The sequence below is a fragment of the Quercus lobata genome, chromosome 11 (genome assembly GCF_001633185.2).
Source record: "Quercus lobata isolate SW786 chromosome 11, ValleyOak3.0 Primary Assembly, whole genome shotgun sequence".
Taxonomy (NCBI): Eukaryota; Viridiplantae; Streptophyta; class Magnoliopsida; order Fagales; family Fagaceae; genus Quercus; species Quercus lobata.
The window spans coordinates 18,064,001-18,079,236 of record NC_044914.1 but is presented as its reverse complement, the minus strand read 5'-3'; the positions used below and the strand labels follow the sequence as shown (position 1 = coordinate 18,079,236).

Here is a 15,236-nt window from a genome sequence, read left to right as displayed (position 1 = left end):
TGCCATGTAAACTTAAAGTGTACTAACGTTACATTCAGTTTGCCATGGTAGGTATTTTTCGTTAGTAAGTTAATAGCTTGAACCAAATTAAATGTAAATTAAAAATAACATAGACCAAATTAATTGTTATGAAAATCTAGGAACCAAAATGGTGTTTTCGCTTTTTTTTTTTTGGGTCAATTAAATTAAATCACATATATCTATGAATCTATCCAATACATACATTATTTCTTTATTTAAAAAGAGAACAAATGTGAAAGGATTGTGAGACAGAGGTTGCCATAATTTAAAATTAGAAGGGTAATTACATTCACTTCTCTTGAAGTTTGGAAAAATTACACTCTACCTCAAACTTGAAGGGAAAAAACACTTCTCTCTTGACATTTTAAAAAAATAACACTCCCATTTTTTGTTTATATCAGTAACAAAATATTCTAAATTTCTATAAAACTCTCTTTACCAAAGTTTAACAATGATTGTTAAAAAACATAACTGAAAAATTTAGAATAATAAAATAAAGTTTATCAAGCACAAAAATACTTGTAATGACAAATCTCTCTGCAACTCGTTGAAAAACTAAAAAAAAGAAAGAAAGTAATACTAAATATTTTATTATACTCTATAATTAAATCTAAAAGATGATGATTTTGGGAACTTGCCCTTAAGCAAGGTTAGTACACAATATTTTTAATATTAATTTAATAGAGTTTGACCAACATTTATGGAGTAGAGTATTATTTTCTAAATCTTCAAAAGGAGTGAAGTATAATTACCCAAACTAAAAATAGATTTCTTATGTTTTCTAAAAAAAAAATATCGTTTATCTTTTTGCTTTGAATTAAATTTTGTGTGTTTTTATTTTTAAAGAGTTTCATCGTATGGTGTTTGCTTCTGATTATAACTATTTATCGTTAGATTAAGACTCTAATCAATTTTTTTTTGTTAGGTAAAAATTGAACTCCAGATCACTTATACAATTGTCGAAAATTTTACCAGTTGAGCTAATCGCAACTCATTAATTTTATGCGTTAGATGGGTTCCTTCCCCAATATTAGAGTAAATACTATTAAATAACCTCTCCCGCTTAGAAAGTAAAGTATAGAATAGCGCGGGAAAATAAATATCGGGATTAAAGGAAAGGGCAGAAGAAGAAGAAAAGTGAAAGAGTTTAGGCAAAATGGAAATGGAAACGGAAACGGAGATCAATCTGAGTGTGAAAGAAGAAGAAGGGTTAAAGATTGAGGATGTGAGCGGTAAGGTCCATCAACTGCCGTGCTCCGTCAAGTACAATGGGCCTTCCTCCGTTTCCCAATATTTCAAACCAAAGCCCACACCCACCACCGGGATTCAAGAGTCCTTTTTCCGAGGAAGAAACTTGCTCGGAACTACTCTTCCAATTCCACACCCCTACTCTGGTTAGTACTGCCCTTCTTTTTAAATCTTATAACAAGTGTATAGTCTTATAAATCTTTAGCATAAAAACCTTTGTCTTTTTCTAATGACTTGTGTGCCCAATTTGTTTTGTTTTGTTTAGTTTAGTTTATAGACTTTATACATTTCATCATCTATGTTTCCTTAATTCCTTATGGTAATAATGCCTCAGTCATCATCAATTACTCCACCCACAGTAAGCCTCTAATTTGGGCCTACTAATACCATTTGAAAATAGAAATTGAAGAAAATCAATTAATGTAAAGGAGGGAATCGACATGTTCATCCTACATCTTTCCTATTAAGCTTTGTGTGTTACAGTGAATCCATTAATGGGTATTTATATTAGGCTAAATCCTTTTTTTGATAGGTAATGAAACTTTTATTCCCGAATACCTCGAAAATTGCACTCCATAATGCATGAGAAAACTTACAGTGGAGTAGAAGATGATCCACAATTTCCCCATTGCAACAACATAAACAACACTTGTTAACCAAGGATTGAACTCTCTTAATTAGATTATCAATAGTGAATATCCCATCCCTAGTTGCTGTCCATAAAAAGAAAGACACCTGTTTAGGCACCTTTACACACCAAATACACTCCCAAGGAAAAATCTCATTGAGAGGACCAGACAACAACTTATAGTAAGAGCGCACATCAAACACCCCCTTCTTAGTCAACTTCCAAGTCAAAGTATCATCCCCCTCACCCCTTGGCATAGAGGAATACAGAAACTCAATGAAAGAACAAACATTTTCCCACTCCCAATCCTCTGGAGCTCGACGGAATTGAAAATTCTAGTTCCTACTTCCCTCTTCTGAGGCAGATACAATGAGGTCAAAAATCCAAGCCTCTTTAGACCAAGAACGGGTAAACAAATCAGGAAAAAGGTCCTTTAAAGGAGTAATCCCACATCAAGGATCATGCTAAAAACTAATATGATGACCCTCCCCCACATATACACTACCTGTCCAAAGAACTTCTCTGCTCCTTCTCTAATGCTCTTCCACATCCCACATCAATGAGTACCTCTTACAATTCTAGTGCACCAGCTTCCTCTAGCCTCACCATACTTGGTTGCAATAACTTGACGCCATAACCTATTACTTTCCTTCCCAAAACGCCATAACCACTTACCAAGCAAAGCTTGGTTAAACAACCCAACCCCCCAGATCCCCAAACCACCATCCTCCACAGGCAAACAAACCTTCTTCCAAGCAACCAACGGATATTTAAAAACATCCTCGGAGGCTCTCCAAAGGAAATTCCTCTGAATCCTTTCTAGTCTAGCTGCCACCGCTTGGGGAATAGTAAACAAGGATAAAAAATAGGTGGGAAGACTAGAGAGGGTACTCTTTAATAAAGTAAGCTTGTCACCTTTTAACAGATATAGTCGTTTCTAGCTAGAGAGCTCTCTCTCCATCTTTTCTATAATAGGGTTCCATATCGATGAATCCTTATAATCAGCCCAAGCGGCATGCCCAAATAAGTCATGGGCAAGCTACCCACCTTGCAACATAAAACACGGACCAAGACATTCAAATTCCCAACATCACCCACCGGCACAATCTCACTCTTACCACCATTGATTCTCAAGCCCGTAATAGCTTCAAAAAAAACTAATACCATCCAAATGTATAATAACTGTTCTTTGGAAGCATCACAAAACAAAATAATGTCATCAGCAAAAAGAAGATGAGAAATTTTCAAACCTCCTTGTCTATGAGACCTTGCTTGAAAACCACAAAGAAAACCACCATCTTCTGTTCTCTTCAAAAACCTGCTCAACACCTCCATAATCAAGAGAAATAACAATGGAGACAGGGGATCCCCTTGGCCAATATCACGAGAACTACCAAAAAACCCACAGGAGACCCGTTCACCAGTACTGAGAATCTAATTGTAGAAATACAGGCCCTAATCCATCTCCCCCACCTCGCCCCAAAACCCATCCTCAGACTTGTAATACAAATAGTATTAGGATTTCTTTACTTGCGCACCAAGTAAGATTGGACTTGGGATTTGACTAGGATTAGGGCATTGATATCTTTAAAGAGGCTTTTTCCTTTGAAAAACTCTATAACTGTTACTAATACTAGAATATCATATACCTCAAAAAAAAAAAAAAATCATTTGCCATTTGCCATCTTGTCTCGAACTAATGCCTACACTGTTCAGTGTTGACACCCTCTTCTCTTCTATGATTGCCCCACTCCATATTGCACAAGATAAACAGTTTGGACCTTTCCAGGGACAGCGGCTCATTTCGTTGCACCCTTGACACTGACATGCTGTTTACTCATTTTCACTCAACATTTTAGAGGATAAGCTGCTTTGCTGTTACATTTAGGCTTCGCATTTTACAGTTATATTAAGTAGAACAAGGGTAAAAGAAATTCTGATGATGACTCGCCAACATGGAGAATTACAATTTAATAACATAGTTATAAAGCTAGACTCTCAATAAAATTTACAATTAGTTATTGCTATACTCCCATCAATCTATCCTATGTGGTAGCTTGTATTGTATCGTCTCTTCACACCTTAGCCTAGTCAAAGCTCTTGCCTCACTAAGCTTCTTACCCTTGGTGTAGCTCCAAAGTAGATTACGTAAAATTTACATTAGTTTTTTAAGATTTGTTTTGCTTGGCTTGATTTATATGATTAATTTACCTGGTTTGTTCTAACTCCCCTACCTGTTCTTGCTGTCTTTGATGGCTCTCCTAAGTTATATTGGATTTTACATTGTTCTTTATAAAATAAATCCTCTTGTCTAATTAGTTAGTCTTCTGTTCTGCAGGCTTTGTCATAGGAAAGAAGAGTTTTGTCAAGAGAAAAGCTTCTGATATGTCTGAAGAGAAAAACTCAAGCTGCTGGGAGGTGAAGGCAAAATTTCAAAATCTAACATATTGGAATCATGACACCCTCCCTTCACATGATGATGCTTTTTCCCGTTCTTTTCACTGGCTCTCTGTTGCCGAAGCGGTAAATTTCTGCTTCATCACTGTTGTTCAGAAACACAAAACTTGGTACACAAACAAGAGCAATGCCAAGGACACAAATTTTTTTCACAAATTGTTAAGGTGGTGAGTTGTGATTGAAGTAACACCACCTTCATATGAATCCACCAATGATATCACTTTTGTCATGCACCAATCACAATAGACAATGTCAATAGTTGTGGAAAATGTTGTCCCTAGACTTGTTGCAAAAATAATTCCGTGTGTCGTGTACTGTTATTTGAGTGTTGTATGAAAAATGAGACATATTTGACACAGAAATAGTTGTGCTTATGAACAAAAATTCTTCATATATGCTAACTAAACAAGCTCAAAGTTTATATCTGTGGGAACAAATATGATACTTGGGTCAATTTTGACTGCCATTTTAATCTCGCTATAAAATTTTGAGCTGGGCTAAATAAGTTGTGAACTGATAAGTTAATTGGATTATTTGAGTGATATGTTAATTCTGTTCCTAGGTAGAGAATGATAGTAAGGGCCTGGTTATTATTTCTGTCAAGTTGAGGTCATCAGCTAAATCATATTCATTATTTTTGCTGTTAGTTTAGGTTGGAAATAGGTCAGGGTTATCTCAGTTAAATTCACATAAGTGTGTTTGGGAAACATTTTTTTGTGACAGCTGTCTCGTATCAAGCTGGAATTAATTTGTCTGCAGTTGATTGAATTCCTAAATGTTCTTAACTAGGAATTTGTGCAGGTGTCTGTGTATAAGATACAATTCTGCAATCTCTTAAATTAATAATTCCATGAATTTTATGAATCGTCTCCTGCCTTCTGTGATTATTTTGTGGTTAATAGTTAATACCATTAACTTTAGTTGACATTAATCGAGTAAAAGGGTTTCACAGGCTCTTCCAGCCACCTTACTTAAAATTTTGTGCATGAATGCAGCTGCACAAGCCAGTGACTGCTGAAGATTTGGTTTCTGCATCTATGGCTCTCAAGAAAATGGATTGAATGATAATTGCAGGGAGTGTTTTGTCATCTTCAGCCACTGTTTGTGTAATACTTATTCTAAAGCAGTTTCTTCTATTGAAATTAAGTAATCACTCATCTCTCTAAATCTATCTGCCTCTTTTTCTGTCGATCTCTGTCTATTGTCTATCCATATACCTGCTCAATGTGTATTGAGATGTCTATGTGTTTGTGCATGAAGTAAATTTGCTATGTTTGTCTTCATAGGTTTCAATCTAACAAGTTTCCAATTGGTATAGGATTTATAGCTCATCATTGTCATTCCAAAAGAAAGCCCCAATTAAGTCTTTCACTAGCATTTCTCCATAAAAGATTTTGCAGTTTTCAAGAAAAAATAATATGATGCTCCAAAATATGTGCCTGTAGCAAAATTTTTCTCAAACCTCCCTTCTACTTTCTCCTCTCTGGATTGGGCCTGTGAGTTTATGACTGGTGAATTTCTGATTTGCCATTCTGCCTAAAAGATTTAAATGATTCTTCCAAAGATCTAAAGACTCACACCCAACAGTATGTTAACAAAAAAAAAATTCTAATAGGATCAAGCTAAGCCTTGTCCTCACATCTATGAAAAGAAACTATATAACCATTTGAGATGCACCCAAATATCTTTTTAATCAATAATAGATGGTATAAGTTGTTCTTAGTGCGAAATTTCAAAAGAAAATATAGGTCCAGTCCAAACTTGGGTTGATTAACTGGCTTTCAAAGAGCTGGCAAAATTTTACTTGGGAGTACCTCAACCTTGATCTCATACATGCAAAATGGCATGGATGTTGGACCTTCAAATGGGCCTCTGTCAGTTAAACACTACAGGAAGGACATAGGATTGTATTCCCAGCTCTAAGAATTTGCTTTGTCCTTTATTAAAATCAAGGTTTTAAGTGATGATCACCTTCTACTAACTTAAAGCCTGTATGCTTCCATCAGGATTCAGGTTATCAATCTTGGGATAGTCCTCATAGTCTGGTTTCCACTTTCCAGCAAGTTTATTGGTGATGCCTCTACCTCCAAACATATTGAGAAAAAATGTCAGGGTTGGCTCCTGCATAATTATTATTGTTGTTTGAAGTTCTTTCATACTTAAACTTGATTTGGGGGATTGAGACATGAGGGGAAGACATCATATTTTGTGTTGGGTGGTTGAACCTTGTAAAGACTTGGATGTATATACTTTATCAGTGACACTTGATTCGGAGTCAAGTGCTTGAACCTTGGAAAGAGTTGATGTGTATGCATATTAGTATGCTTCTCATAAGTGGAAAGCATCTTTGTTTGCTTGAGAACTGAACGTAAATGTTCAATTTCCTCTTCCTTGACTGTCTCTGAAAATTTTTGTTCACATTCATTAATCCAAAAGTTAACTTTTCCAGTTAATTTTGGTTATGTATTGTACCAGTGTAGCTTTCTCTATACTTCCACCATATGTAGAAATTGCTGCTTGTCATTCCTGGAATTTCACCATTTATACATTGAGTTCATTATACAGCTGGTTCAAGGCTTGGTCCTAATTAAATGGTTGGCAAGAAAACATATGTTAAACGTTTACTTCCAAGTACTTGGCCATGTGCTATTGATTTGCTACAAATTTTGAATGGCTTTGGATTATCCTCAAGTGAGAGAACAACAAAAAGGATCCTATTAGATCATTTGTGCGTTTGAGTTAGATTTCACATCCGGGGATGGTCCATATGCATGCATGGTGAACAATTATATCGTTCATATGACCATCCAAATGGAATGGGACCTTGCCATTTGAATCCCAACTTGTAAAATCTAAACCCGTGTAAGTCACTTTTGTTTATACTGTCTTATAGTGGACCCAGAGAAGATGGGTTTTTGAAAAGCAAATTGGTTGGATCGATAGCAGGCTGTGTGGGGGGAGGTGGTTTTCGGTCCCAGACTGATTTTGCAGGTGGTGCGGCACGAATCAATCACACAAAAAGTGGGTGGAAATGCTTTAAGTGGTGTAGGAATTGAATACGTGTTCGGCTTTGAATTTTGATAGCTCATTCATTATTTTCACACGACATATGAATATTTTCATTTTTTTTTGGTTCTTTAAAGCTTTTAACATATTCCAATTTGGAATTGGTTTTGAATCTAATAGGTGTTTGACCTACTGTTCTTTTCTTTTCGTTTTTCTTTTCCCTTTGGTAATCCAAATGTTCATAGCTCATAGAAATGTCTTCTTTGGTTTTAAATTCTTCTTAAGTTTGCAATATTTCTTTGTCTGGTCTCACTTTCCGTCGACTTTAGTGATTTATGAGCATTATTATTAAAAAAAATTGTTTTTGTTTTTGTTTTTCCTTTTGTTCCCCAACTCATCATTAATTAGTACATCCCAAAATAAACGTAACAGGGTTGGGATAGAGGAGAATATGAAAGGTAGTGACATAAAATTAGATTCCATGCTTAATTCTCTGAGCTTCCGAATCTCTAGTATGCTTGGCCGAAAGAGATAGAGAGGAATGGGAATAAAACCCTTTCCATTCAGACTTTAGGCCGTCCACGAGAGCAAAGTAGTGGCTAGTTGGATTGACCTGAAGTGCCTAACTTTAAGATAAGGTTTAAAATTCTTGTAAAAGGGAAAAAGAAGTTTAAATTTAGGTATGTGACTTTTGTCAATTAATTGGTGTTATTCTTATTAAGGTACACTGGATTTGAATTTGAGATCATCTTCTAGGTAATGGGTTTTTTAGGGTTTAAGATATCCTTGTCAAAAATAGGGGGATAAACTCTAAATTATTTTAACATATATATATATATATATATATATACACACACACACTACTACTACTACTTAAGAGACTTATCTTGTTTGAGATCTTCAATTTTGATGTTCAAAATATATTTAAATTTACCATTTCGTAAAGCTTAAATAATAAGGTTATATATGTAAAATTGTTAATTTAAAAACTCCTAAATTCTAGCTCCTACCTAAAACATAGCCAACAGAATAGGACAACTCTCCATTAGTTTTCAAACTCAATATTCAGAAAATTGAATTGCTCCAACTCTACTATATTCCTTCAATCACTCACGTTTTCATTTTTCTTTTTTTTGCGCTTCATCAAGACTTACCTTTTTCTTTTTAATTTTCAATTTCCCTTGCTCTCTATTCTCACTATGTTTAATTTAATTTTTTTTTTTCACCTCAAATGCATAATATGATTAAACATACACTTAAATCTCATATAGAAAATTAAAAGACTACACCCAATGAGGCTAGTATATGTGTGTGTGTGTTATATACAAACATTACGTTACCCTAAGCCACATTGCATTTTTGGTTAATGACTTTATATGATTTGAGATGTTTATCTCATATTGGTTGTGTGTGTTTAGTGTCCGCTATTTATAACCCCAGTCTACAATTACAAATGTTAGACCATTTTGTAGTTGTACTTTGGTTATGTAATGTATTATAAACCTAGTTTAAAACACCAATATTACTATTTTCTTGTCTGTTTACTAAAAAAAAACTTTATATGATTTGAATTAGAAAGCTTTTGAAAGATTGGAATTTAATTTTAAAGTTTTGAAAGTGTGTGACATCAGTGGGTGGTGGCATAACTTGCTTAAGTGTTTAACTTGTGATTGATTTACAATAATTTACCTAATCGGTTTTTTGTGTAGGCGGAGATTGAAATTCAGATATTTTATTCAATTATTAGAAACTTTACTAGTTGAGCTAATTAGAACCTACAATAAGAAACTTAACCTAAAAATTTATAAATAAATAAGTATTTATTCTATCCAATCGTACCACGATAAATTTCAGAAATATTTTATAATATTACCAGAAATCGTATATTTGAATGGGCATGAAAAACATGTTTGCCACACAAGCGTGCGGCATATTTCCTTCCTTAATGAAAGGTCAATAACTAACCGTAATTATTCCCTTTTCTTTTAGATAATAGAGTATTTTACTTCTCCACCACCTTTTTATTTTTATTTTTTGGGAACATTGTTGAAGACAACTTGTAGATCTATATTCCGTAACAAGACAAGGGTGGCCCGTGGCTGTCTTATTTGCTATATCGCGACCAAATTGAGAAGGCATCGCACACAGACGAAAAGAGGAAAAGTATTTTCCTTTTATTCTGGGACCCCAAAAAAAAAAAAAGTGAAAAGAGGTTGGATTCCACAATGCAACTTAAGTGGAAACCAACGACAAAGAACTAGTTCTTTACGTGTTCTAATATTTACCCACTTCTATTCCAAGGCCCAGCACAATTGGCTGAAGATTACACCTCACCAAGAAAAACTTATTTGTTTATATATATATACACATATTTTTATAGCTTAAAAAATAACTCATTCATAAAAGTTTTGGGTTATAGCCACCCGCACCTCTTGAATTATTTTCTAGAGGGGCTAATAAGAAACATAAATTATACTTAATCTACCAAAAAAATAAATAAATAAATATGTCGATATCACTAAAAAAAAAAAACTCAAATACATGAAGTTTTACAATTGTTTTTTACAAGCAAAGTTTCATATTTTGAAATCATTGCATGATGTATTCATTATTAATCTTATATGCTATATTTCTTTCAATGTATACAGTCAAGTAATCATTCATCCATTAATCTTCCACTTGATTTATTTGTTTGAAATTTGTTATGATTTAAATGGTTTTTTTTCTAAAGTTTAAGATTAACAAATATCTTGGCTTATTATTATTATTATTATTTTCTCAAGATCAAATTGGTTTGTTATTGTATTTGTAGGGACTCAATTTGTAACGACCCCAAACGGGTATTGGGTTCGTACGTCAAAGGCCCAAACCATAAAATTTGTAGAGTATGGGTTTGAAAGGTTAGGCCTTGGTCACCGGACAGTGGTTTGAGTGGCTCCGGTCACTGAACCTCGTCTGAGAAGTTTTTGGAGCTTCGTGCTCTTATTATCCTCCTTTTTTTAGGACTCCATGGTTTGCGAGACGGTTTGTCCCCCCCCCCCCCCTTTCTGTATTGTCTCTCTTTTCTTTTTATACTAGCATTTACCCTCTCTCCAATGTCCACGTGTAAACTCAACTTTCTGGGGTTGAGACTTGTCCCATCAACCCATACTTAGAGTGGTTGGGGGTGGTTGTAAAAGATGAAGAGCATGGTAAAGAACATGGACCTATCAGGCGCAGAGTTCTTTATTGCAGTATTGACAGCCTTTTACTTGGGCCGCTCCTGCACTTTTCTCGCCCTTTCTTTTAGGGGCACTATGGAATGCCGAGCACAAGATCGTCCTCGGCCATACCCTTAGGCCGTTCTGGGCTTCCATTGTGCGTCCTCGGCAATATCTCTCCTCGGCCCAGGCCTTGGGCCTTAATATAAAGTGGACTAGGGTCATAAATTCTCTGACCCCACAGTATTTTTTTTATTTTTTATTTTTTTAATTTTATAAAGGCCAAGATATTGCTAAGAGAATCATATTCAAGCCTATTTTAGCTAGACTTAAAAAAAAAAAATTTAGGATTAAGGTGTTCAAAATTTTATTCTAGGGAGGCAAAAAGAAAAAAAAAAAAAAAGGGCTTCAAATGGCACAATCTTTGGTAATTGCTTGGTAATAACAACATTGTTTGTAATATTTCATGTTTGTGGTTTAAACCTTATATCACCCTCACCCAACATCTACTTTTTTTTTAATAATAAAACTCCTTAAAAATTTTGAATGTGTTTGGCTCAAGAATCAAGATATACTAAATATGGAAGTTACACAATTTAATAATTTTATATTAAATTAACTTTAGTTCAATTTTTTTTTTTAGACTACTAAATATTTTGATACATATATACAAGGGAAGATGGGAGAAAGTTTTAAAGAAACTATCAGTGGTATATATCTAAAAGGATCTAACTCTTCGATACACAACACATGCTTTAATTAATTCAATCCTTTTGTTAGCCTTTTTTTTTTTCTTTTTTTTTATGCTAATCCTTTAAATTGAGTTATTTATTATTCAATCCATGAAGATTCATAATATATTAAATAATAAACCTCTAAATTTTTGACTAATTTACCGATATAGTAGTTTTTAATCTCCAATATTTTGATATCTGACAAGTATAATGGGGCAAGATAACATACTATCCAACATTGGGTTTGATTAGATATTTAGTGAATAAAAAAAATATTGAATAGTGTAGTATTAATCACAAATTACACTAAATGTAACTTAAATGTAACACGTCATTTTATATATATATATATATATATATATGTATATATATATATATATATATTCACTTTTGAATTACTTTTATTCTTCTCTCTCCTTCCTTATTTCTTATGGTTGGAATGACTTGTGCTAATAATCTGAACATATTCTCTTTTTATGCAGCTAAGGCACCTTCATGTAATCACATTCACTAGATTCCCTTGCTTTTCAAATATTTTCCCATTCACTTTACTTGTGGAAGGCAATAGGGTAATCTTTATTACTCAAGCAGGCATATTCTTCGTCTTCCTTTTTATATAAAAGGCTCACTAGGGGTTTCATAACTCCTCAACCTCCATTCGCTAGACAAAACTATAAGAAGAAGAAGAAAAGAAGAAAAAGAACAAAGAAACTCACATTAGCTACTACTTTGATATATATCCAAATGGCTGCAAGTACAAACAAACCTCATTGGGATGCAAATACCAACGTGCCAGAACAAAAGGTAAGCATTATTTATTATGTTATAAACTCTCACATACTTTTTTTTTTTAATACAAAAATTCTACTCTAACCTAATCTAAGTGTATATGTATGTGAAACTCCCTCTTGGAAACTTGAATCCTGGTCTTTGTCCCCCATACCCCACAAGCTCTTATTCTTGGAAACCAGCTCGTTGTATTCGTGGATTCTCACATAATGCAAATAGTTTTTGCATTAAATTATTACATCTTCTCTTTCTATAAATAAGGAATCAAAAGTCAGGTTGCAACACTCGTATAAATTATTACTATTGTGATTATAAGATTATTTAACAAAGATAAAATTTAGATATAGTTTGTTAATGCAGTGTATTAAGTTTTTCAATTAAATTCAAATATGTGATTGCATTGTATAATAAAACATAAACAACATTGTTGTCCTTTCTTAGAACAAATAAATTCAATGTAATTATGTTTGATTTTTAATTGAGAAATCTAATGTATTGTACTTAAGGAATTATACCTAAATTTTACCTATTAAACAAATATGTGTGCACATGCATGTTAGCATATTCTTGTTATGTACTTACATTTATTATAACTTTTAATGATTTTTTTCAATTCAATAACTTATTGTTGGATGAGTATTTTAAAAAATTAATCATTAGATTACATTGTCTCTTCGTAGTTCGTACCCCTTATGTTTTGCAATATATCAAGATAAATAGAGAATTTAAACAATCTTATCTATATTTGAATTTAAAGTTTTTAAAGTTTAAAGAAAAAAAGAATTTAAAGTTTTTTGTTTCTAAAATTATATAAAAATATACCATTTTATCGATTGGATAGTAAATGACATCAAATTAATATAAAATTTAGCCATGATGTTAAATTTCTTTTATATGATAAATACTGAAAGCAAATGATAGATCAATGTTTATTTTAATTACAGGATAATAAATATTCCCTTTTTGTCTATTTATAGAGAAATTATTAGGTTCATCAGGAGGACTGTTGACGTGGTCCTCTTTGATCTCTCAACTAATAAAATGTTGTTATTTATGCAAATGAGAGATCACGTGGTAATTTTTATTTTTTATTCTTTATTCTGATTAGGAAGCTCACTCACACATTTGCATATATGACTTTGTCTCATTGGTTAGGAGGACCACGTTAGCAATCCTCATAATGGATCTAATAGTTTCTCCCATTTATGACATACTTCACCATATAAATATAAGTAAAAATAAATGACTTTACTTCCCTAATATAAGTGAAATTTAAAACTTGTTTACCCTCTTTATTTATGTATATATAATTGAAGGGGTGGGGCTATTCGCAATTGCAAGTTTCCTTTTCTTTTACTCCTTTATTTAAAGACAATTGTGCCTTTAATACTTGATAATAAATCAAATAATAAATGTGCTCTACATGTTGTGGTTGCATTAAATAAATACCTTCTCCGGTTTTCTTTTTATATATATATATATATATATATATTTTTTTTTTTTTCCCTTATGCAATGTAATCCTTTTGTTCTGTTTCGTTTTACATATTTAAGGTTTTATATCCTGATTAACCTAAGATATTATATTTATGGCCTTTGTTAAATGTTTACTACAACATGATATGTTTGTATTTTGTACATGTATTCTCCTCTCAAATTTTTTTTTTTTTTTTTTTGGGTATATGTATGCTTTTACTTGTTCAAGATTTATATATCTTACTAAGACAATGTTTTTACACGTACAGATCCCTACAGAAAATGGCCTCTTCACGATTAAATATCCTCCAAAAAAACTCAATATCATATGGGGCAATGACAGTCGATACTGGCGCTTACCAGCAGAGTAAGTTTTAAGATTTTATATTCATATCATTTTTTTTTCCCTTTCCTTTCTAGCAACACTCATGTTTAGTGTCAATATTTGTACACACATAAGGATGAGGCTTTTGTTTTGAAGTTAAGCACTAGGACCTAGGGTTCAAATCTAGATGTTGCTTATAAGATACAAAGAGGGGGAAAAAAGTAGAACAAAGTAAAAAGAAAGCTTGTGCTTTTGCTTTAGTATTTATTATCGTCACAATCGCAATTTGGAAATTCCAAGTAGGAATACAATTAGAGTTTTAACTGTTTATATATTCTTAGTCTGATCAATCTAGTAAATGTCTTATGTATAGTTTGGAACATGCGTGCGTACACAATACATGGTTTTCCAATTCAATCCCCATAATAAAAAGTATAACAGTTATATCAATGTATTTATTTAATTAATTTATCTTTTCTGGTATTGTTTTGTTTTGTAGACCTACTGGTAGTCCTGCAGAATTGATACAAGTGTCTTGGCTGGAGGTAACTGGTACATTCGATGGAGCAAAAGGCAAGAAGTATGAAATAGGGTTTGAAGTATCATTGACACCAGATGCATTTGGATGGAATGGATGCCATGTTTACGTGATGGCCAAGGTAGGTAAAAGGGGAAAATACTCTTGGAAAAGATCATCATTGGAGAATCCCAAGACAGGGAATTTTCAGATTCCTCTTGAAACTCTTGATATCAAAGTTGATGATAATCCCAATAATACTGACACCAAGATCTACTTCGGTATGTATGAAGTCTGGAGTGGGAAATGGAAGGGAGGTCTCAAAATTTACAACGCAATCATCAAAGAGGTTCCTGTAACTCCTCCCCCTGCAACTACTTCAAGTTGATAAAACATATAGACTCTATTATCGTTTGTGGTTTGTATTTCACTTATTAGAGTAAGTAGAACACGAATGAGTGTCGAAATTAAATAAAGAGTGATGATCAGTGGGGCTTATATAAACCCAAATCATAGACAGTTCCTACAATATTTTGTGGGAAATAATACAATAAGATTGCTATCAATATATGTACACGTACATGTATTTGTGCTTTATGAAATAAATGAATGATTTGTATTTTTGGAGCAGAACATATATAAATTAATATTTCTGTGAACTTCAGCGTTTATGTATGATTGAGGGAGTCTTCCCTTTATATAATTCTAGATTAGCAATGTCCTTATGTTATATAATGGGCACAGCGAAGCACAACAATATATCAAAAGTCTAGTGACTTAATCGGTTGATACATTTTGGAATTTATGAAGGAAATATCTAAAATTTAAATCCTCCC

General features: G+C 33.1%; 2 protein-coding genes across 3 annotated transcripts; both read left to right on the top strand.

Moving 5' to 3' along the window:
• The first annotated feature begins 1,069 nt into the window (after positions 1-1,069).
• Positions 1,070-6,822, top strand: LOC115968843 (ribonuclease H2 subunit C). 2 transcript variants are annotated; one of them, XR_004086806.1, is made up of 4 exons: positions 1,070-1,415; positions 4,236-4,420; positions 5,350-5,500; positions 6,361-6,822. XR_004086806.1 is itself a non-coding variant. In XM_031088359.1 (3 exons), the coding sequence occupies exons 1-3, from the start codon at positions 1,178-1,180 to the stop codon at positions 5,413-5,415; spliced, it is 489 nt and encodes a 162-aa protein (XP_030944219.1). In that variant the 5' UTR covers positions 1,070-1,177; the 3' UTR covers positions 5,416-5,545. The 2 variants fall into 2 exon arrangements, 1 of the variants encoding a protein (XP_030944219.1); XM_031088359.1 differs by lacking the exon at positions 6,361-6,822 and having other exon boundaries at positions 5,350-5,545.
• A 5,115-nt stretch (positions 6,823-11,937) lies between these two features.
• LOC115967600 (protein PHLOEM PROTEIN 2-LIKE A9-like) lies at positions 11,938-15,033 on the top strand. The gene is made up of 3 exons (XM_031086731.1): positions 11,938-12,098; positions 13,828-13,925; positions 14,383-15,033. Exons 1-3 carry the CDS (start codon positions 12,039-12,041, stop codon positions 14,786-14,788), a joined length of 564 nt encoding a protein of 187 aa, XP_030942591.1. The 5' UTR covers positions 11,938-12,038; the 3' UTR covers positions 14,789-15,033.
• Positions 15,034-15,236: the final 203 nt, after the last annotated feature.

What these genes read in the sequence shown, in the direction of transcription:
- LOC115968843 (XM_031088359.1), top strand. Translation starts at nt 1,178, where the DNA reads ATGGAAATGGAAACGGAAACGGAGATCAATCTGAGTGTGAAAGAAGAA. An exon ending in AATTCCACACCCCTACTCTG is followed by an intron (nt 1,416 to 4,235) that starts GTTAGTACTGCC and finishes TCTGTTCTGCAG; the next exon opens with GCTTTGTCATAGGAAAGAAG. An exon ending in GGCTCTCTGTTGCCGAAGCG is followed by an intron (nt 4,421 to 5,349) that starts GTAAATTTCTGC and finishes GCATGAATGCAG; the next exon opens with CTGCACAAGCCAGTGACTGC.
- LOC115967600 (XM_031086731.1), top strand. Translation starts at nt 12,039, where the DNA reads ATGGCTGCAAGTACAAACAAACCTCATTGGGATGCAAATACCAACGTG. An exon ending in CCAACGTGCCAGAACAAAAG is followed by an intron (nt 12,099 to 13,827) that starts GTAAGCATTATT and finishes TTACACGTACAG; the next exon opens with ATCCCTACAGAAAATGGCCT. An exon ending in TACTGGCGCTTACCAGCAGA is followed by an intron (nt 13,926 to 14,382) that starts GTAAGTTTTAAG and finishes TTTGTTTTGTAG; the next exon opens with ACCTACTGGTAGTCCTGCAG.